Raw genomic sequence first — 21,011 nt, forward strand, 5'->3', positions numbered from 1 at the left:
TCACTTGGACTGATATTTCTTTCCCATATATGTGATAATTGGCTAGTCTCATAGTGATGCATTTTTGGGTTGTCTTACCTCTCGGGCTTATACAAAAGCAAAACATTTGGTTTGTAAGATTTTTTAAAATTTGTCTTTGCACTCTTGAAACACACTCCTATTATGTATTGATTGTTTTTTAAAAGGCATCTGGCATTGTTACTGGGAGTACGATCATCTTAAAGGAATACCTGGATCTGACCTCACTGTTTATGATATTGGATTCCAGACAGACTTCAAAGTGTACCTGCAACTGAGGCAAACATGGTTAGCATTTAGTAAGTGCCCTTTAAATTTGGTATCTGTTAATGAATATTCAGGAAAATCAGTCAGTGTCTTGATACACTTATTGCTTAGTTAAATCTCCTCCGCTACACATGTTGCTCAGAGAAGAAAGCTGAATTCCCTTTCTTTGTATTGTCTAAAAACATGCTTTTTTCAAGGAGACTAGTATATTTGCAAGGGGAGATAACGAAATCACACTAGCAATAAGAGTGAAAAAATCTTTTGTTACTAGCATTTTACTTCCTGTGTATTCCGTCTTTGTCATGGGGAAAACAAAAGGCAATAATTAAGTTAGCCATGACGAAGTTGTATAAGAAGGGGTACTTCTCCCTTTCAGATTTTTTTTCTTTGAGAGCCCCAGAGATTAGATTAATAAATTACAGTAATAACAACACCTCTTTGTATCTTAGAATCTCAAAATATGCTAAGTTGGAAGGGGCTCATCAGGATCAAGTCCAGCTCCTGGCCGTGCACAGGATACCCCAACAATCCCACCTTGTGCTTTGAAGTATTGTCCAAATGCTCCTTGAGCTCTGGCAGCCTTGGGGCCATGACCACTGCCCTGGGAAGCCTGTTCAGTGCCCGACTCTGTCTCCCACCTAACCCGCCCCGCCCCCCCCGCCCCCAAACCCAGCTCCAATCATTCCCTTGTGTCTTGTCACTGGTCATGAGACTGAAGAGATCAGTACCTGCCCCTCCACTTCCCCTTATGAGGATGTTGAAGACCACAGTGAGGTCTTCCGTCAGTTTACACTCACGTCCCTGAATTTTCTTGGAGTCTGATCTAAAACTGTGGAATGAACCATTGCAAATTTCATCACCTTTATTTTCAGAGGTGCTCTGTTGCCTTCTCTTAAAAGAGCAGTGTATTTTAAACAAAATCTTACTGGAACAAGACAGCCTGCAGTTTACACATTTCTCCCCAAGAAAGGAGGGGCAGAAGAGAGAAGAAATACCTGTGAAATATTACTTGCACTCCTGTTACTGCTGTATTGGAAGACACACAGACTCTTAACTGATGATGAATGGGACATAACAAAAAACACCACCTCTCCCTATTGGTAGCTAAATTAATAGAACAGTAGTTGCTGCTTAAATCTCCTTTCTCTTCTTGGTGTCTTCATTTACCTCTGTATTGGATCATTGAGTTTATGAGGCATCTTCTATATATTGTTGAGGCGGGGCTTTTTAGTTTGCTGTCCTAGAGAATATTAGGACTCTATTACAGGGGTTTTTTTCTTGTGACTTTTCAAGTTCTTCCTCCCTCACTGATTCTTAGAAGCCAGTGTATAGTTTATCTAGAGTTTAGCGTCACTTTCACTTGAGTAAATTGAGGTACTCAGGAATTAAATTGCTTTCTCAAAAAGCAATCACCCAGCAAAGTAAATAGTTCTATATCCTTGAAGAAAACATAGTCAGAGTCCTTGTCTAGAACTCACCATGTACTGACATTGCTTGCCTTTTTCACAATGTTTGGGACAAGTACATTAACCTAACAGAGAGCCAAATTGGAATGAGACCAAATTTAAAGAAACATGTTTATATATTCCTTCTGGGGAAAATGGTGTTGAAATGTATGTAACAAAAATTTTGTTCTGAATAAGGTCTATGGCACGAAATTCTATTTTCAGAAGCACGAAAAATAAATGGATATGTCTCAGAGTCAGAGGATGTGTGCTTCAGGCATTAAAGACTCAGTCTTCTTTAGATGTAGTTCACAGAATTTTCTGACTCTCTACTGCAGAAGTAGGTTTTTAACCAACACAAATAGAAATCAGACAGAAGCAGACTCTGCCGACATCAGAGTTATTATTCAAATACTGCTTATAACTGAGAGCTCTCAGCTCTCTAACATCAGAGCACACTAATTCCAGCAGCACAACTGGAAGGTGAAGGTAATTTGTCTGGAACTGTCCTTAGTCTCTTCTTTTTTTTTTTTTTTTCTTTTTAACTCGAGGTGAAAGGATCTCAGGTTAAATCTCAAAGAAACCTATTGAATTTAGTACATTGAAATTTTAGAACTATGTAGATCAGAAAAATGCACTCTCCATGAAAAAGTTGACTCTTCATTTCCTATTTCTTTGTTGTTATCTAAATACTGCAAATGAGCAACAGTATAGCATGAACAAATGTTTGTAGTATGATCAAAATACTTGTTTATGAAAAGTAGAATCTGTAAAGGGTGAACTGTATCTCGGGCTAGAGACTGCAATCACATTGAAGTAAATTTTTATCTTTTAGAATTACATGTTCCGGTTTTCTGTTAAAAATATATCAGGGTTGTACACATTCTGACTAACTCTGCATACAGAATTTTTTTCACAATGGAGCTTGGAAATGGGACTATGAAATGGGACTGAAGCTTGCCAGGTGCAGTTGGAGAAAGAGAGACCTGCTCAAGCAGAGAATTTTACACAGTTCATAAACAATAGTTTAAATTGCAAGGAAGTGACAGAGACAGCATATTGGTTTGGTTCTTGATAGATCTAACTTCTTTATTTTTTTGTTTACAGTGATAATACTTTGTGGTGTTGAGGTCATAATCATACTGATGCTGATCTTCCTGAGAAATCGGATCCGGATTGCTATTGCACTGTTGAAGGAAGGTAGTAGGTATGTTTGTCTGACTTTATTATATGTTGAATTTTATTAAATGATTTCTAGAATACACTCTTCTTGAGCTCCATCTTGCTCTACCAAGGGCAGAAAGTTGGGGATTAAAATACAGCACTACATTTGTTGAACTAAACAAGTAATAAAAGGAATGCCAGTTCCCTCTTAATGAGGTTGTGGTTAATAGAGCTTTTTCTTTTAAAGTAAGGTGCATCTTACCTCTCTGCTTCTTGCCTTAAGAATACATACACTGGTGATGTTACTACATATCCTCAGTGCAAGAAGGTGTCTCAGCAGGAAAGCTAAGTGTGGTACACTGTTAATAGGAGCCTGGGACCTAGAACTGCCAACTTTGCTCTGTAATTGGATTGTCTCTGGAGTCATATACTAGTGGCAGAGGATTGGTGTTGTTTTGTCTGTGGCTTCTATTTAGGAAAGACTAGGAGATTGTACTGGCTCCAGTTAAACTTCTGTGTGTAGAGGCATAAACTTGCAGAGAGAAAAGGAGACTTCTGTGACCAGACATTGAAAGGGGGTGCAGTCCCACATATTTATTTTTAACTATGAAAAAAGGAGAAAGCAGAGCAGGATATGAGAGTTGAAGGCCTAAGGGACCTCATCATTGTGTGTTTCCTGAAATCTACATAGGCTTTGTTCACAGTGGTTCCTGTTTTACACAGTGACAACACTTAGTTAGGGTTTTTTTTTGGGGGGGGGCATGGGAATATTACAAAGGAAATAGACTTAAAACAGACTGACTTAAAACATCAGGCCCTTGGATTTAATTTCAAATAGGCTGTGGTCTCATAGGTCCTGTAAGCAAGGCTGCGTTCTTAGAGCACATAGAGTTAGCTCTGGGTTTGTCTATGTACACTTGCTTATCGTTTTCTGCTATCTCTGTTGGCTCCTGGGAATTAGGATTAGGGATTCTTGTCATGGGATTAAAAAATACTGAAGTTTTGCGTTTAGCCACGTATCTGTTTCCTCTCTTATGCTACTGTGCAATTAGAGCATAGCAATTAATTCAGGCAGCACTAAATTATGTTCTTTAATTCCTATTCATTAAAATCCAGGAACGCTTTAACACTCTTCAAAATCTTTGTTCACAACCTTGACAGGTGAAAGGATTTTAGAAAGCTCATAAACTGAGTAGTAATAACATTCTGTAGTTTTCCAGCAGCATGGAAGGGTCACTTGAAAGTGAGCTTTTTACTGCCATGCATAATGCATGAGATGAAACACTGTATGTAATTATTGTAAACCTAAGACCATGGCCTGTATTTAGGAAGATGAAATGTAAGGTGCTAATGACTGGAAATGAAATTATGTTTTTCAATACCTTTTAGCTACATTTTCAAAAACATTACAGTTATAATGCCAATAATTGACTTGAAATCCATAGTTAGAAACAACAGTTGTTAATCAGTTTCTTGGAATAATAGGCCGTGGTCTTAATGGTAACTAAGTGGCCTACAACTAACTTCTGAACATAGCTAATTTGTTGTGACTATTTCTCAGTCAGCATAAGGCTTCGTCCTCCTGTGTGACTCATAATGGATGTTTTCATCTCTGGTCTCAGACAACAATTGATGTTTTGCTCATAACCTCTTGATTGCACATGACAGTTTCCTTGCGTCCCACCCCAGCATTTACTCCTTTACCTTTAGAAACAGTAAATTTTTCTCCTTTTGCGTTCTGTAAATTGCATCCTATAAAACAAATAGCATCAAAAGTGCCATAAGTCACAGGAGAAATACTGTAGGAAATAGTACTAGACAAAAAGGCTTGTGATAAGCTTACAGGGTCACAGGAAAGAACATCTGGAGTAACAGGAAGAAGTAGCTTACAGGCATGTAAAGAGCACCAACCTGTAAGCTTCAGTGAACAAAGCACATGCTCTCTGAATTCACATCCAGTGAGATACCCAGCTGGAGGTGTTCACTTCTGGGATCGCGGCAGCCAGTTTACCAAGAGGGGTGGTATCAATTCCTCTCTTACAGAGAAGGAGCCCCTGGCAGGGTAGGAACTGGCATGCATGAGTTTCTGCTCTTTAGCCACATTCTAGCCACAAGAATTAGCAGTAGAATATCAGTCTACGTATGCCTTGATATTAAAAGAAGCTCTCTAAGGTGTCACCAGCAAAAGGCAATTATTCGTTTTGCCGGCCAGAAGTCAAAGGTGAGTGCCACTTATCTACAGCACATGCAAAGAAAGTCACGTAGTTGCAGGATGGTGCAAGTCTGTCCTGGCATTGCAGACAAGTTGACTGTCTCTGCCCCAGAATAGCTGGCACTTAAGGCAGGAAAATTGCTGAGAATAGACTAGTCAAATACAAAACAGAACAAGGTAATTTCAGGTCTGTAGGAGTGAAGGAAGAGCAGAGTAGGAGCTGAGTGGATTAAAGACATAAAGGGTGATGTCTGCAGCAGTCAGCAAGGAGATGTCATGGAAATCAGTTAGTGGCCTGGAAAGAGAGGGATCTCTGAAGCAGTCATGAAGAAGGAGAAAGTAGAAGACAGGTTGGAACATGGCAAATTGATTAAGTTCACTGTAGTACCGTTGATATAAGTGGAGTGGTAGAAATGACGATGTCAAGGTCCGAAGATACAAGAAAAAAATATCTGCCATATTCTGAGATCCCAGCACTAGATTATGCTACGACTGTCAACAAGGATCTCAAAGTTAAATTTCTAGAAGAGGACTGATAAGCTTGTTTCTGGAATTGTTGTAGCTTATTGATGTATTTTGTTTCTTTTATAGGGCAATTGGCTATATAATGTCTACACTGTTCTACCCAATCGTCACCTTCTTACTCATTGCAATTTGTATTTCCTACTGGGCTGTGACAGCTGTGTATCCTTCTGTCTGTGTGCCTATCTGGAGCAAGTCTTCTGATCTGCAAGACTGGATAATTTTCTGCCATTTCATGTTAATTAAACCAGTATTAAGAAACTATTTGGTCACTTAGCAATTACTCTTCTGATGCAGTCTTCCTCACTGCACATCTGCATGTGATGTACAAATCAGACAGTCCATTTAATTGAATTAAAAAGAGCTGAACTAAAACTCAGGCCAAGGCAGGGGGATCATACAAGGCCTTGTATACTGCATAAGGTTGACTCTAGGGGGTGAAAAGGGCCTTTAATGTGCTGTGTGCTTTACAGGCCTGGTGTTACTGGTATCTCAGTTAACTGGAGGTGGAGTGGGCTCTGTATGTGTTTTGTTCAGAAAAATATGAGAAAGGAGTAAGAGACTATACAAAATATCTTCTCTGAATTGTCTAACAGCAACCACTGTTCCTGAACAGCAAGGGTTTGATAAGGATTAAGAAAGGAGAAAACTGCTATTTCAAAACCAATTGTTACTTCATATGCAAAGAGGGTTAGTTGTTGCTGTTCAGGACAGTGTTAATTCATCCTTAGGCTCTGCGTCTACTTCTGTCAAAATACAAACTGTTAAAGAACTACAGCATGGTCTGCCTTGTCAAAGGTAGATGTGGAGGAGAGATGGGGACAATTTTCAAGGTTATGCCCCCTGCCCATTCTGGTCAGGGGTTATTACAGCTCCAGGTCTGAATTTGCCTTAGTCCTCTAAGTAATGAGAGTACTCGGTCTTGTCTGTGAACCCTTCAGATACATCTCTGCAGAGCAAAAGCAGTTTTTCTGTTATCTGCACAAGTTCTTTAGAGCTAGTGGTTACCCACTGCAGAATCCTAAATTACAAAAAACCCACAGTTCTGTGATTCGTCCTTAACATTTTTCATTCAGTTTTCTGGCCACATCAGGAGAACCTGTGTATAAAGTAATGGCTAATCAAACACTGTGCAAGTATGCAAACCTGACTTGTGACCCAGAGGTAAGTGTGCAAATGTTTGCCTACAGCAAGAGCTATACTAAGTGCATTTCTTAATCATGATTAAATTTAGTGCTAGTAGAAAATGTGCTTATTTTAAGTAATGAGTCCCCATGTTAAATCTGAAAATATTACCTTGTGTTCAGGTAACAAATCTTTGTTTTACAGTCATAAACTAGTTTTTCTGCTAAACTGTCCTGTAAATATTAACCATTCTAATTAACAGGGTGAGAAAGGAAGAGAGAGAAATACAATTTTATTGGTAAGGTGTTCTTGAATTTGTGAGGAATCTGTTTTTTGGTCTTTCAAAGGCAGTGGTAAACTTTGAAAGCTGTGTCTCAAGCTTGCTCAAGAATTAGCCATGACTTGAAGAAGCAGCTTAGCTTCTTCTGGTACAGTGATTACCTTTATGCAGCAAAAATATTTGTCTTTTTTTAAAAAAAAATTTGCCTTCAGTCAAATGTTTTTACTTGGCTGTAGATTTGAATTTCAGGATTCTTTAAAAACTAGAAATATTTGTCAAATGTTAGCACCAGGAGAACAATAACCCCATGCACCAGCACAGGCTGCAGGTGACCTGCTGGAGGGCAGCTCTGCAGAGAAGGACCTGAGGATTCTAGTGGACAACAAGCTGTCCCTGAGCCAGCCATTTGTCCTGGGGGCCAAAGAGGCCAAAGGGATCCTCGCGTGCTTCAGAAAGATCATTTCCATCAGGTCAGGGAGGTGATGCTGCCCCTCTGCTCAGTCCTGTGAGGCACATATGGAGTGCTCTGTCCAGGACTGGGCTCTTCAGGACAGGAGGGACATGGAGCTCCTGGAGTGGGTTCCGCGAAGGCTGTGGAGATGAGGGGAGCCTGGAGCATCTCCCTGGTGAGGAAAGCCTGAGAGAGCTGCGGCTGTTCAGCCTTGAGAGGAGACACAACTGCGAGGGGCCCTCATCCCTGTCTGTCCCTGTCTGCAGGGAGGGGGCAGAGCATGGATCAGGCTCTGCTTTGTGTGGTGCCCAGCAATGGCACAAGAGGTAATGAGCAGAAACTGATGCGTTAAATTTCAGTGTTCTGCAGTGGTGATGTATATACCCCACCCTGCTGATGTCTAAACAGTAAAAAAGAAAGGAATTAGAATTGATCTGGTTTCATTTCATATCCAAACCATATCGAAATACATTAAATTAACAATAGAAATAGGGAAAAGTAATTCAATGTAGAGATTACTCCTTTTTTTAATAGTCTGAGATACATAAGCTAAGTTGTGACAATATCCACAGTTTGTATTAAATGGTATAGCTCAGTTTTTTATTTCAGCTGTGGCGATTTGCCTGAATGTCCAATTTGGCGTCTGGTTTTCAAATAAATATATATATGTTTTATAATTGAGTAGATTTTCTTAAGTGAAGCATTTATATATCTTAAAAGTAGGTTTCTGAAATGCAAATTCCATCTATTCAAGTTTCAGGGATGTGGTGAACAGCCCTGTTTGCCAACACCTGGTTTAAAGTTAAGTCTTTGCATAAGACTGCTTAAGTCTTTGATATGAATCCTTAAATATGTAAACCACTTAAAACAGGTTACATAGTGTTGCAGTTTTGAATGAGCTAATGAAACATCAAGCCAAATTATGTTATTTGTATTAACCTGCTAAATGTTAGAGGCTGTGTACATAGAATTCATTGCTTATGAGTGTGTTGTTTATTTTTCTTTCTCTTCAGACTTTTAACACAAGCAATGTGACTAAATTGTGCCCAGGTGCTCAGTGTACTTTTGCTTTTTATGGAGGAGAAAGCCTGTACCATAAGTACATCTTCATCTTCCAGTTAGCCAATGCCTTTGTCTTTCTCTGGCTGGTGAACTTTGCAATTGCACTGGGTCAGTGTACCCTTGCTGGTGCCTTTGCCTCTTACTACTGGGCCTATCGAAAACCAGCTGATATTCCACTGTGGCCACTCTTCTCTTCATTTGGACGAGCAATACGGTAAGTCTGTGGAACCAGATGTGAGCCTTGTCATGTATTTGACAATTGCTCGTTTTATATCTAGGGAAGCTGGTCTTAGAATAACGGATGAAAATGATTCATCAGCATTATGGTTTCATTTCAGTGACAGCCAAGCCAACGTTCCCCTCTTACCCCTCCTTCCACCAGCTGCTGTTGCTGAGCACACCACCATATGGTGTAAGATATTCCTTGGTTCATTTGGTGCTATCCTGGCCATGTCCCCTTCCCTCTCCTCATGCACCACAAACCTTCTCATCAGTGGGACCAGATGAGGAGCAGAGCAGCCCTTGGTGCTGTGCAAGTGCTGTTCAGCAGTGGCTAAAACATGGGTGTGTGTTATCATCACTGTCCTGGTCAAAAATCCAAAATGTAGCACAGCATAAGCTACTATGAACAAAACTAACTCTGGTCTATCCAAACCCAGCACTTTTGGCAAGACGTAGTTATTAGGGGAAGGCTGAATCCTGTAGCCCTACAGCACCAAGGCTGCTGCAGCTCCCTGCCCCCAGGTCCAGCCAGTTGTAAGGCTGAGCAGGTACTCCCAGTAGAAACACACACTAAATACATATATACACAGATTGAGAGACAGACACAGCACTGATGGCTTCATTCTGTTGCTCTGTGATGGATCAGGATAAAAGTCCATTAGTTTGTGTAATTCCCACTAATGGACCTTCCTTCACTTTGGATTTTATTTATATGTACATCTACATGTACATGCATATATCTGTGAACGTATGCACCCATGTGACATAACAGTAATATATTTTGGTTTTAGATACCATACAGGTTCGCTGGCATTTGGAGCCTTAATTCTTGCAATTGTCCAGCTTGTTAGAGTAATACTGGAGTACTTGGATCACAAACTGAAAGGTGAGGTTTACGAATCTGCTCTAAGTTGTTAAGACTTTCCTTGTTCAATTACTTCCTTACTTTCCCAAGCTGTTTTTTAGCAGTGGAAAGAGATTAATTCCACATTATCCATTGTAGGTTCTTTTGAAGCCAGTAAATTTGTGTTGATTTACTCAAACGACATCTATGTTCTTGAGAACCTAATGCAAAGTTCAGATGGAATACGAGTCTGATATAATTTAAAGCTAGTGAGCTAACTTTAGTTGAGAAAGAGAGTCCATACCTAGAAATAAAGAAATGTTTCTGCTTTTGTTACAATTTAAGATCTTCTTCTGAATAGCTTTCTGCATTCTGAAGACTGTTTATGAGTTCTATGTTTGATGTACTGTCTCCTGCTTTTTTCAGGTACCCAGAACTCCTTCACTAGATTCCTACTCTGCTGCCTCAAGTGCTGTTTCTGGTGTTTGGAAAAATTCTTAAAATTTATAAACAGAAATGCCTACATCATGGTATGTGCTGTGTCTGCATGTGGTCTCCCCTATCTGGGACACTAAAATATCCTAGACAACTGACAGTTGATGACAATATCCTGATCCACTGCTAGTTGATCAGAAGTCAGCAGTACTTGAATCTACTGAATAAATAATGGGATTTATGGGACTTTTCAGTACATGCATGTGGTTCTACCTTTTTTTGCCTTCTAATTTCAGCCTCTTTTTATTCCTGTCTTTATCCATCACTCTCACCCCCAAAATGAGTGGGAAGGGATGGCATAACTAGTTGGTTAAGTCCCCTTCTAATATAATAATTGGTATCTTGATTTCAACAGGAATATTAGCTTATTTCATATTGCATGTTGATGACACTTCTGTTTGGAGGCAATATTTAAATAAGGAGGTCAGAAGGCATGACCATGTGATAATTGTATTTCCACCTGGAAGTTAAAAGCACAAATTCTACTAGCAGCAGCAGTGATATTTCTCTCAACTAAGCCTTCATAGCTTCCAGATAAGAGAAGTTTGAAATCTTCACATAGATAAACATATGCAGATTTCAGCCTAGGATGTTCTGGTTTGAAGCAATTTCAGTGATTGAATAGTATGGTCACAAAGGAGATAGCTGTAATGGGTCCATTACAACCAGTGTTCATGCAACTTACGTTTCAAATTATTGCCATCTTGAAGAGGAACTGTTGTTTTTGACAATCTTCTTCACAGTTCATAAACTGAGCTGAGAGCTGTTCTAATGTATCTTACCCCTGTGGACACTGTTCCAGGAAGAAATGGTCTTGTTCCTGAATTACTTTAGCTACTTTACTTTACGCCAATTTCTTCTTCAGTGAAAGCAGTATCAGGTCCAAGGAGATAACTACAAGGGTCAGCTCACTTCAGCTCTACAAGTGCCTGTTCCTTTCCACTGGCTATAAATCTAGTGTTAGGTACCTAGCAAAGGGAGAAGAATCCCTCAACAAGTACCTTTTTTTGCTCTGCTTGGCAAACTTAAATACTGAGTCTACTGCCTGCAAGATCACAAGGGGTGGCATGCTCATCACCAGGTGATTTGAAGGGGAAAGGTGGATTATATTCTGTTGTTGCCTCATGAACAGTATTGAGAAGTAGCAGGTGACTGAGGAAATGCTTCATGTTCATCTGAGTTTCAAGGCCACATATTAGGGAGAACTATGCATTACATGCAGTAAGATCCTGGCATACAAAGAGGTGTCCTAATTGTTTGAAATACATAACAGCTGCTATTATTTTGCAGATTGCCATATATGGTAAAAACTTCTGCACCTCGGCAAAGGAAGCATTCTTTTTGCTCATGCGGAATGTGGTGAGGTAAGGGACTATTTCCCAGTCCTTGGAAATGTCAGGAGTTCCTGCTGTTGCACTCTGTGAACACGCATCATTCCTCTCCCATATCTCCTCCAAATATTGAGCGCTGTTTCTCTCCTCAGACATGGCCCTCACTTCTTACACTCAATATGCAACAGCAGGCTGTCCAGGACAGTAAACTATGCAGAGCTGATGTAATCGCACTGTTTTGTTGTGATTGCTCCTTTAAATTCCTAAGTACCCATTGTAATAATGCCTCCAAGAAACAAGTGAAGCCCCTGAAAGGAGATCTGCAGAGACACAGGAATGGGGTACTCATCATCTGCCATATATTTGATTTTTGAGCTTTGGTCCACTTGGTCTGAAAAAAGGAAAGCAGAAAAACCTAAGTCTTCAGATTCATTCAGAAATCTTACAAGGTGTCAGAGAGTGGAAGTAAAGAAGAGAGGATGCTTTCCTTTCAAAAAGATTGTCTTTAACATAGCCAGATCTCCCCTGATGCTTGGAAATTCCCTGGCCCTTTTCTCCACTACCCAGTGTGCTGCCAAATGCCCTGTTCTCATTAGTACTTTCCTTCATTGCTCCTGGGTCTTCCTTTGCTACTGTAAGATCAAAAGATAATGGGAGAGTAACTTAGGAGCAAGCCATATTGATGCAATAGCACACAATCTAATTACCGAGCAAGAGACACAGTAAAACTGGTTAGGTGTTTTAAATTATTAAGTGAAGGACTGGGAGGGAGAGAGAAATGGAGAGGAAGGCTGAAAGAAGAAAATGGAAATGATGCTTAAGAAAGAAGAGGAAAGGATTGGAAATGGGAGAATGGAATACCTTCATTATGTTACCGTGCACTAATATCAGGACAGGATGTCCATACTGTCTAATGCCTGTGCAATAGAAAAGAGAAGCTGCCTTTAATTCCTTATAGAATATCATCTCTCTGCCTTTAGTGATTTTCTGCTTATCATTTTCCTCTTAAACTTGTTCTTAAGAACAGTAGTTAAAGCTAGGCATATAATTATTTTGTTTCAAATAAAGAGGCTTTTGTCTCATGTATTTTGCTAAATCTGAATTCTGAGAGGTTAATGAAGGTTTGGCTCTTTAGTAGTTCTTAACATTTCTTTGTCGCAGTAGTCAGTTCTGTATATTACCATATTCGTAATGGTAATATGGCCTTCTGTGCTGTCAAGAGGTAGATGATACAAAGTTCATTTTTCATCCCATTATTTACCTCTCTGATAGGCTGGCAGGACATTGAGCAGAAGCTCCCTGCTGTGCTTTCAATGAGAGATGCAGATTTATTGTCAGCTTTTTTTGTCTACCTTCATTCACCTGTGATTATCTTCTTGCTTTGAGGTCTCGTGCCTTCAGTGTTGTACCATAATATCTTAAAATAGATTGGGCATGTTGTGGGATCATGAAATGTGGCCAGATAGGACCAAGTGAGAAGGAGGCCTGCCAGCAATCTACATAAATACTGCATTTTATTTTGATGTGTACTTCAACTATTTTGGTCTGGCTTATCTGTGCCCCTAGAAGGAAGGCTGAAATAAAAGTATTTTGAAGTTTTGGGTTGGTTGGTTTTGTTGGTTTTTTTTAAACCAGCTTGAGCAGTAAACAGTCTTCATGTCAGTCCTGTAGCAGCATTGCTACATTAAGGCCTTACTCAGCAAATGCTCAGTGCTTTTTTTGCCTCCTGTGATTACGCTGCAGTAACTCAGCACTGCCTGTCTGTGGTGCTGTGTTGACAGCCTGTAAAAACAGCAGAAACCTTCTGGTTTTTTTTTAAATTATCCATAAATTTAAGGAGAAGGAATACAAATGTCTAGTTTGTGATGATTGTGTATCATTTGTCCTTTGCTAAACAGGGTTGCAGTTCTGGACAAAGTTACAGACTTCCTTCTATTCCTGGGGAAAATCCTTGTTGCTGGTGGTGTAGGTAAGCTAGTCAATTTTTTTTCTGAATTGTATCTTCTATTTTCTGGTACCCACAAGCATCCCTGCTGTATTCATATATGCTTAGTTAGCAGCTGGAGGTTCTCACTGGTCTGGCTATTTGGAAATCTGTTCCTGTGTTTCTAGGATTTGGTAGATTGAACTAAAACCCTTTTTTCCCCCCTTTCTTCCCCCGCCCAGCACCTGATTTGCCTTGACAGCATATTTTCCATAATTGCTTTTACCACTCTTGCGTGTATGGCTGGTGCAAGGACTTCTGCAGCCACAGCATCTTAGTTGAATCAAACTAAATTCACATCTAATTGGTCAGCCACAGTCAGTTCTCCTTTTGGAAGAGCTGAGCAAAATTGCAAATGAGATTCACCTGGTAACAGACAACTGGCTACAAGAGGTGATGGTACAGGTCTGCAGGAATGGACATGAAGTTCTGCTGTATTTGAGTGTGTTATAGCTATAAGCTGCAGTAAAAGAAATAGAATATTTCTAGCATTTTTATAAGGTTTTCTTAGCTTTCAGTAAATATCAAATAGATTATTCATGGTTTTCTGTGACAGGAAAGTGTTTTTTTTTTTTTTTAAATTAAGCACTTCCAGAAATTCAGGTTGGCAGTATTCTGTTACAGTTTTTCCAGATTGTCACAGTGGTTTCAAAAAACTATTTTACAAATAACTGTGTTTTGCAATCTGTATACTTTCAAAGTTAACTAATTACTTCTATTTTAATCAAAAGTTGAAAACTAGTACTAAGTGCTGATCTAAAATATTTTGTCATCACTGTAGAATTACATTATTTATTAATTTTGCTGTTAAATTCAGTAGAATGGTGAAACAAAACAATTAATTAAAGTCTTTCTGGGCCTGTGAATATCTTTATGGTAATTGATTCATTTACATATCTCTTCCATCAGATAATTAGTACTGAGGAATGTATTGTTTACAAACTTTTATTAAAACCAACCTTGGATCTGTTGTCTTTCTTATCCATTCTTTAGATCCTGGGAAATAGGAGCTAGCGTGGGAATCACTAATTGCCTGTGCTTCTTGCAGGTGTTCTGGCGTTCTTTTTCTTCACACAGAGAATACCAGTCTTTGCACAAGAAGTGCCAATGTTAAATTACTACTGGGTACCATTGTTGGTAAGGCAACCATCTAATCTCCTGAATACTTGGGGCAGTTCAAGGTGCTCAGACTACTCAGGGCATGGTCTGGTAACAGCTTCTGTGGTCAGCTTCTCTGTGGCGTAGTGTCTACTGAAGTGAGGACTGATCTGCTGCACTCCAGTCCTTGGGGTCCTTCTGGCAGAAGTGGCACTGCAATGACTCTGAATCTTCAGAAAAATTAGGTTTCACATCTGCTCAAACTTCCCACACAGCAAGGCACTGATGACAGTATGGCTTCAAATGGAAGGGACTTGCGATGCATCTCTCCTTTTATAGGCACCCACTTAAACTTCAGAACATCTCCAGGCTGAGCAGTTCTTGAAGGAGTTCAGAATATTCTTGGCATATATTCTTCTTGGAGGTTGAAATAGTTCCAGTTTGGCAACTGGAAAACTAGCAGCTACTGCTAGTTAGAATGCAGTGTCCTGAACCTGTGATCAGTGTCCACAGCAGTAGTAACCTTTGGTAGAAATGCAGAGCTGACATTAGATTCTTCTAAATTTGCTTAGCAATCTAGGCTTCTGACTTGTGTTAGTACTGCCATACTGGTGCAAAAAGAAATTTGGGGGTTTATTGTGGTCTGTTTTTTGTAGACAGTCATAATTGGCTCCTACCTAGTTGCACATGGATTCTTCAGCGTCTATGCAATGTGTGTTGACACGCTTTTCCTCTGCTTTTGTAAGTACTACGATTTCTTTCACTAATACCAGCAAGTCATGAAAAGAGGAGTAGAAAAATCATCTTGTCCATTCGTTACAGAAGTCTGGTGACATACTAGCAAACTGTATGAAAAATTAACAGCTTCTTCTTTTCACACTGGCTCTGTGATGTGTTCTTCAGTGCTTTAGTATTCAAATTCATTACTTCAAGAAGTGTAAGATAGCTTTATGGTTCGTGGAGATATCTGGCTTTTGTTTTTCAGATGTTCGTTAAATTTCATTAATTTTGCTTCTGGGTGCTTTGTGAAGAGCCCTGTACAGTACTGATTTGCTTAAGTGTCTTGATAAGAGCAAATCCATTCTTGATAGTAACAAATTCATTCATGGCAGCAGGTTTTCAAATGAACTTTATCTTAGGCAGTGAAAAAGGGGCCAGTTTTAAAAAGTGCTTAAATCCATGGCTGTCTTTGTGATACATTTTCTAGCAAGAGGTTTCCAAAATGCCAGGGTTCAGTGGAGGAACGAGAGTTTCTAAAAATTTCCACCTATAATGCCAAACCAAAGATGTGGAGAATAAAAAGGATATATTGCTGTCATTTAAAAATGGCAAGATGATTGTGTCTCTGCATCATTTAAAACCTCTTGTGGTCTGAGAAAATAGAAATTTTATAATGTCCTTCATCAGTTTAATAATATAGCTAAATTACCTTGATTGAGATTTTTTTTTAATGTTGGGTCTTTTGCTCTCTCCTTTTTTCTGTTCTGTTTGTGTCTCTGTGTGTGTGGTTGTACTTCTGTTTCCTTTTTTGACTGCTTTTGCTGTGTACATTCAGGTGAAGACCTGGAAAGAAATGATGGATCTACAGCAAAACCCTACTTCATGTCAGCTAGCCTCCACCGAATTCTAGGGAAGAAGAAACTAAGCCCTAAGAAAGCAGTGGTATAACAAATGCTAAACCTCAACATCAAAAAGTGAAACTTTGAAGCAAAATGTGTATGAAGTAGGCAAAAGTAAAAACTGTAAATGATGCTTCTGGTTAATGGGTGGTTCTTTTTTTCCTTTTCCTTATATTAAAAAAAAGAGCAACATTGGTAACATTTAACTAGTTTAAATGCTTAAACTCACAGCTGTGAAAACAAGGCCACGTTTTAGTTTATAGAGTGCCTATGTAAAGGAAAATGTAAATTTGAAACTTTTATAAGTCTGTAATGATGTTTTAATAACTTTTGTAATACAAGTTGCTGCCTTAGATGACAGCAGTTTTGATAATGTTTCTTCTTATAAGTGTATATTTGTAAAAGAAATTCAGCAATTTTTTGAAAGCACTAATGTATAACCTAATTAGCCATAAAAACGATAGTTTGAGACTCCAGTTAACCAGGAGATGGTACTAAATTTGTAAATATGGTGCTATGATTGTATTTTTTTGTACAAGCTGGTTCACAGCTATTTAAACTGTGATTATACATGCATTAATGATTCCCTACACTGAAAAATGTAGTGATATTTTAATCACATTCACAACTGCATCTTTTAAGACATGATGGTACCCTGCAGGTCCTGAAAAAGATAGTCAGAAAAGACTTTAGTTGATACTGCTTAAAGTGAAGTTTTCTGTGAGTTGTTCTTAAGCGATCATATAACTGAGAGAAAGTCCCACTGCAGTTGAAGTGATTTGTGGTTCACACAAATGAGGTTTCATCTGGTACAAGATGGTGAATGTATAATTTTTAGCTGATGTCTAAGAGAGATGCACATGTGTTACTATCCCCCTATCTCTGATAAGTCTCTGTATTCTGTGTTACAAGGAAGTTGAGCTTCACTGAAAGGAAAACTAAATGCAGTCTGTTTTTCATTGAAAGAAAGTTTTTGCTCTCTGTGTGTGCACAAGGAGTTCCATTGCCTCTGCCTAGCTCAGAAGGGCTCCTGTCAAGCCGTTGAAATGTCTGTGTGGGTGCAGAGGGCCAGGGCTGTGCTTTCTGCATGTCTCTGTGCTCTCAGTAGCTCACACAGTAAGGTACTAGGACATTAAACTCAAGTCATCTCATGATGCAGGAGCAATTATTTAACTACTGAACTATGCTCTGAAAGATTTTGTTTGCTTTTTGATTGTTAAATTTGGACAGTCATTAGTACAAAATTATTAATACATTTGTTCGTAGAAAGCACATTAACATTTAGTGTGGTTTATGACCCTCCCAGTAGTGAAACTGTCACTGCATTTAAGTAATAGCTCTGCTGATGGAAAAATTCTTAACAATGAAGAGCTTCTCAAGTCTGTTACTGCCAAGAGCTGAGTTAAAAGGGTTTTAATTTATCAGTCTCCTGGGGGAGCCAAGGAGCCAACCATATTGTGGTCTGTCCCTAGTTTTCATGGATTCCAGTGTACTGAAGAAGTTATTCCAGTACGGTCTACCTTCCAGGAGAGGCATGTGCTATACATATCCAGTTCTATGACAGGAGTTCAGTACCTGGAAATACTTTTCTAACCCTAGGAGTCCATTGGTGTCACAAAAAGAAATGCAAATTATTTTCCAGATGATTTGAAGGCCAGTTTCTAGGGAAAATTTACTGGCCATCCACATCCCAATGGGATTTTGCTATGTAACTTACACCTAACTTACACTAACTTACCTAACTTACACTAACTTGTCTAACTTACAGTTTGTGATTACTGTAATTGCTGCAAAGGCTGGCACTGTCCTTCGTGCCGCAGGTCTGGATGTTGATGCACAAGTGACTGCCATCCACATGCTTGCAGTTATGGGCATAGTAAGATCTTGAAATTCTGTGACCTGAGGTGCAGGTGGGAGTATTCTTGTAAGCATTTTTTGTGGTCCAGTGCATGCTGGAGCCCTTTTCCCTGAAGCAAAGATGAGGGGTTCAGTGTAGGACTCAAATAATGTAAAATAAAGGCATACAGTTTCATAAGGAACTACTGATTATAGGCAGCTTTAGATTTTGGTAACCCCTCCTGAGTACCCTAGAGTAAACCTGACTGTCAGAAAGGACAGAGAATCCTACATTCAGGAGAAAAAGATAGCTGAGGGATGAAGTTTTTGATCATCATTATTCCTTTCTCATTATGTGCATGGCATGGAATACACACTACACCCCCCCCCTTCAATCTTTACTGAGAGTTCAGTCAGTAACTTTTAGGGGTATGTGTAACCATTCTGTGATTAAAGAAGCTGTTGGTCTCATTACAGTCCATGTTCTAAAGTTTTTTTTTTATACTACTGAGTGACTAATTTTCAGCTAAAGAAACTGCATTACATAATCTCTGTTTCTACTGGACTTGAGTGTCTTACTGGGAGCTCAACTTGAAAAAAAGCATATTTAGCTCGCTTCTTTATCATATGAATGTAACCACAGAGTTTACTAGGAATAAAACATAATAGAAGTAGTATACAGTTATGTGATTAGAAGACTTTTGTAACAAACCTATGCATTTACTAAAGGAATTTCTAAAAGTGAAAGTTTTAAATTGTATTATTATTTATATACAGTAAAAAAAATATATGTATAAATTTGCTCCTCTCACTATTTTGTGAAAGTATTTAGAATGTAAGTGATCATTGTTTCTGAGAAGAAAATTTAAAAGCCATTTTTTAATGACATAATTATGAGAACTGTGAAAATACAAAGCAATACCATATAGATTTTGTAATAAATAAATTCAGTAAGTAATAATTAATATTAAAATTGGCTTTCTAAAATGAAATTGCTGTTAATTACTAAGTCAAAATTAATGCAAGTGTTTACTTGGGAATCACCTAAGATGTTTCAAGACTATTATAATGGTTCCTAACTAATCCGTAGGCCAGGGTCTGCAGATGTGCACCACAGAGGAGGTACTAGTATTGACATTATGACAATTTACTTTGTTGCTTGGTTTAGTATAAAACTCAAAATTCCATTTTTTGCTTTAGAGAGTGGAACACAGTAAAATACATCGTATGTGCTTTGCTGCTGAGCCCCCCCAGGGCTGATGACACAGTGGCCACCTGGGGCACTGAAGGGCTGGCACTGGTTCTGTGCTCACAGTGCTGGATGGAGGGGATGGGAGAACCCAGAACCAGCAGGCTCTCAAACTTCCAAGGGCTCACGAGTCAGGGTCATGCCAGGCACCTTCTCCGTGGGAGGAGCTTTGGAAAAGCAGGAAGCTCTGAAGAAAGACCCTTGTACATGAGTAGGAAAAAAAAACATTCTCAAGATCACAAACAAGGAGAATGTAGAAACCAAGACAGTAGAAAACGCCTGCTTACCACGTCTGTGTAATCATGTTTGTTTAGTTCCGTTTAAATTCATTGTATCTCCCTGGAGCATGTTACTGGATGGCTTTCATTTACATGTTTTATACCAAAGTTTTAATGTCAAGCCTTCAAATTTTGTTTAAAAAAAAAAAAAAAGAAAAAAGTAACCATGGAAACAAAACACAGAAACAAGAAGATAGGATGATTTCTTCTGCTGAGGGTTTTTTTCCCCAAGCAGTATTCAGCAGATGATTCTTGGGTGATCCAAGGATGCTGGATATTCTTTTAAATGTTAGTATTTAATGAAATATTTTACTATTGCATGTTCTGCTGTAGAACGGGAGAAATATTTTGGCAGATACAATGTCAGGCTGATTCTGGGATAGTCAGTAAATGTTCTTCCATTGTCAGAGAAGTGATTATGAAGAATAAACTGACTGGTTTTGAGTAACACAGAATGTCTCCCTTTGACCAGTTGCTCAGCCTGGACAGCTGTGTCCTAGCACACAAAGTGCCTTACTGGCTGTTACTTTACCTGGCTTACACTTTGAAATTCATTCATACCATGTAGATTACAAAATAGAAAATGGTAGAGAGAAAAACCAACACTTTATTTCAAATTAACTGATAAAAAATGGACTGTAGTAAGGATGAGGGATGTGTTTGGACTGTGTGATGCAGCACACACCATTTGCCTGTTGCTGTTGTCAGATTATGAAAGTTGATTGTGTGGTCTGGGAGAAAACATGACAGTTGTAGTGTTGCAAATACATGAAAACAATGCAAGACTGTTCCATTTTTATACAGTAGATTTTTTTAATAGCTTTAATTTGTGGTATTGTGGACTTCTGAGTAGGGCCTCTTCTGCTTTCTGTTACAATGATCATGCGTGTTGTACCTGTGTAACTGTGGGTAGAACAGTAAGTTGCTACTTACAAAGAAGGAATAAAGCTAACAAATACATATATATTACTGTAATGCATCTGTTTGCGTGTTTATAGGCATAAAGGTCCTTCTCCATTTCAAGACTGATAATTTCTTATTCTGGAATTGTTTTATAAATTGTTCTAAATTTTTAAACTTTTGATACAGGCTATGATTTTTTGGGTAATATGTAATTTGTACTGCACTGTAAACAATTAGACAACTGTTCTTCATGTTCCAGTAACACTAGTACTACTAATATTAAAATTGTCTGTTACTGTGTGCTACAAAATGTCCACATGCATTTGTCCCAAATAATGAGTTTTAAAACCATAAAAATGGCTCTTTGATGTTTAAGAGATGAAAGGTAGGTTACTGTTTCATGAATATGATTCTTAAGATTATATTGTCTTGCCAAAACCAAATTAACATGAGCATGATTATTTGAGCTCTTAACCCTGTTGCCTCTGCTATGCAGAAATAGAAACCTATTGTTTAAATATCTTTGATAACGGAAGTACTTAATTTTGTTGTTACTTCACCGTTTTACAGTTCTTGGGGATTGTTCTAATAAAGATTTCCATATAA

General features: G+C 38.7%; 1 protein-coding gene across 5 annotated transcripts in view; it reads left to right on the forward strand.

Annotated features, from left to right (window-relative positions):
• The window catches only part of SLC44A5 (solute carrier family 44 member 5), a 67,066-nt gene extending 46,055 nt beyond the window's left edge, over positions 1-21,011 (forward strand). For 4 of the 5 annotated variants that reach the window (XM_085067323.1, XM_085067322.1, XM_085067321.1 and 1 more), the window contains exons 11-22: positions 186-317; positions 2,838-2,937; positions 5,698-5,790; positions 6,705-6,792; positions 8,498-8,760; positions 9,560-9,654; positions 10,039-10,142; positions 11,398-11,471; positions 13,337-13,407; positions 14,471-14,559; positions 15,177-15,261; positions 16,076-21,011. In XM_085067323.1, coding sequence (XP_084923449.1) covers positions 186-317; positions 2,838-2,937; positions 5,698-5,790; positions 6,705-6,792; positions 8,498-8,760; positions 9,560-9,654; positions 10,039-10,142; positions 11,398-11,471; positions 13,337-13,407; positions 14,471-14,559; positions 15,177-15,261; positions 16,076-16,188 — 1,307 coding nt within the window. In that variant the 3' untranslated portion in view covers positions 16,189-21,011. Of the gene's footprint in view, positions 1-185; positions 318-2,837; positions 2,938-5,697; positions 5,791-6,704; positions 6,793-8,497; positions 8,761-9,559; positions 9,655-10,038; positions 10,143-10,462; positions 10,759-11,397; positions 11,472-13,336; positions 13,408-14,470; positions 14,560-15,176; positions 15,262-16,075 lie in introns of those variants that run through there. The other variant, XM_085067325.1, reaches the window with a different exon arrangement.

The sequence above is a fragment of the Lichenostomus cassidix genome, chromosome 8 (assembly GCF_008360975.1).
Source record: "Lichenostomus cassidix isolate B80296 chromosome 8, HeHo_3.0, whole genome shotgun sequence".
Taxonomy (NCBI): domain Eukaryota; kingdom Metazoa; phylum Chordata; class Aves; order Passeriformes; family Meliphagidae; genus Lichenostomus; species Lichenostomus cassidix.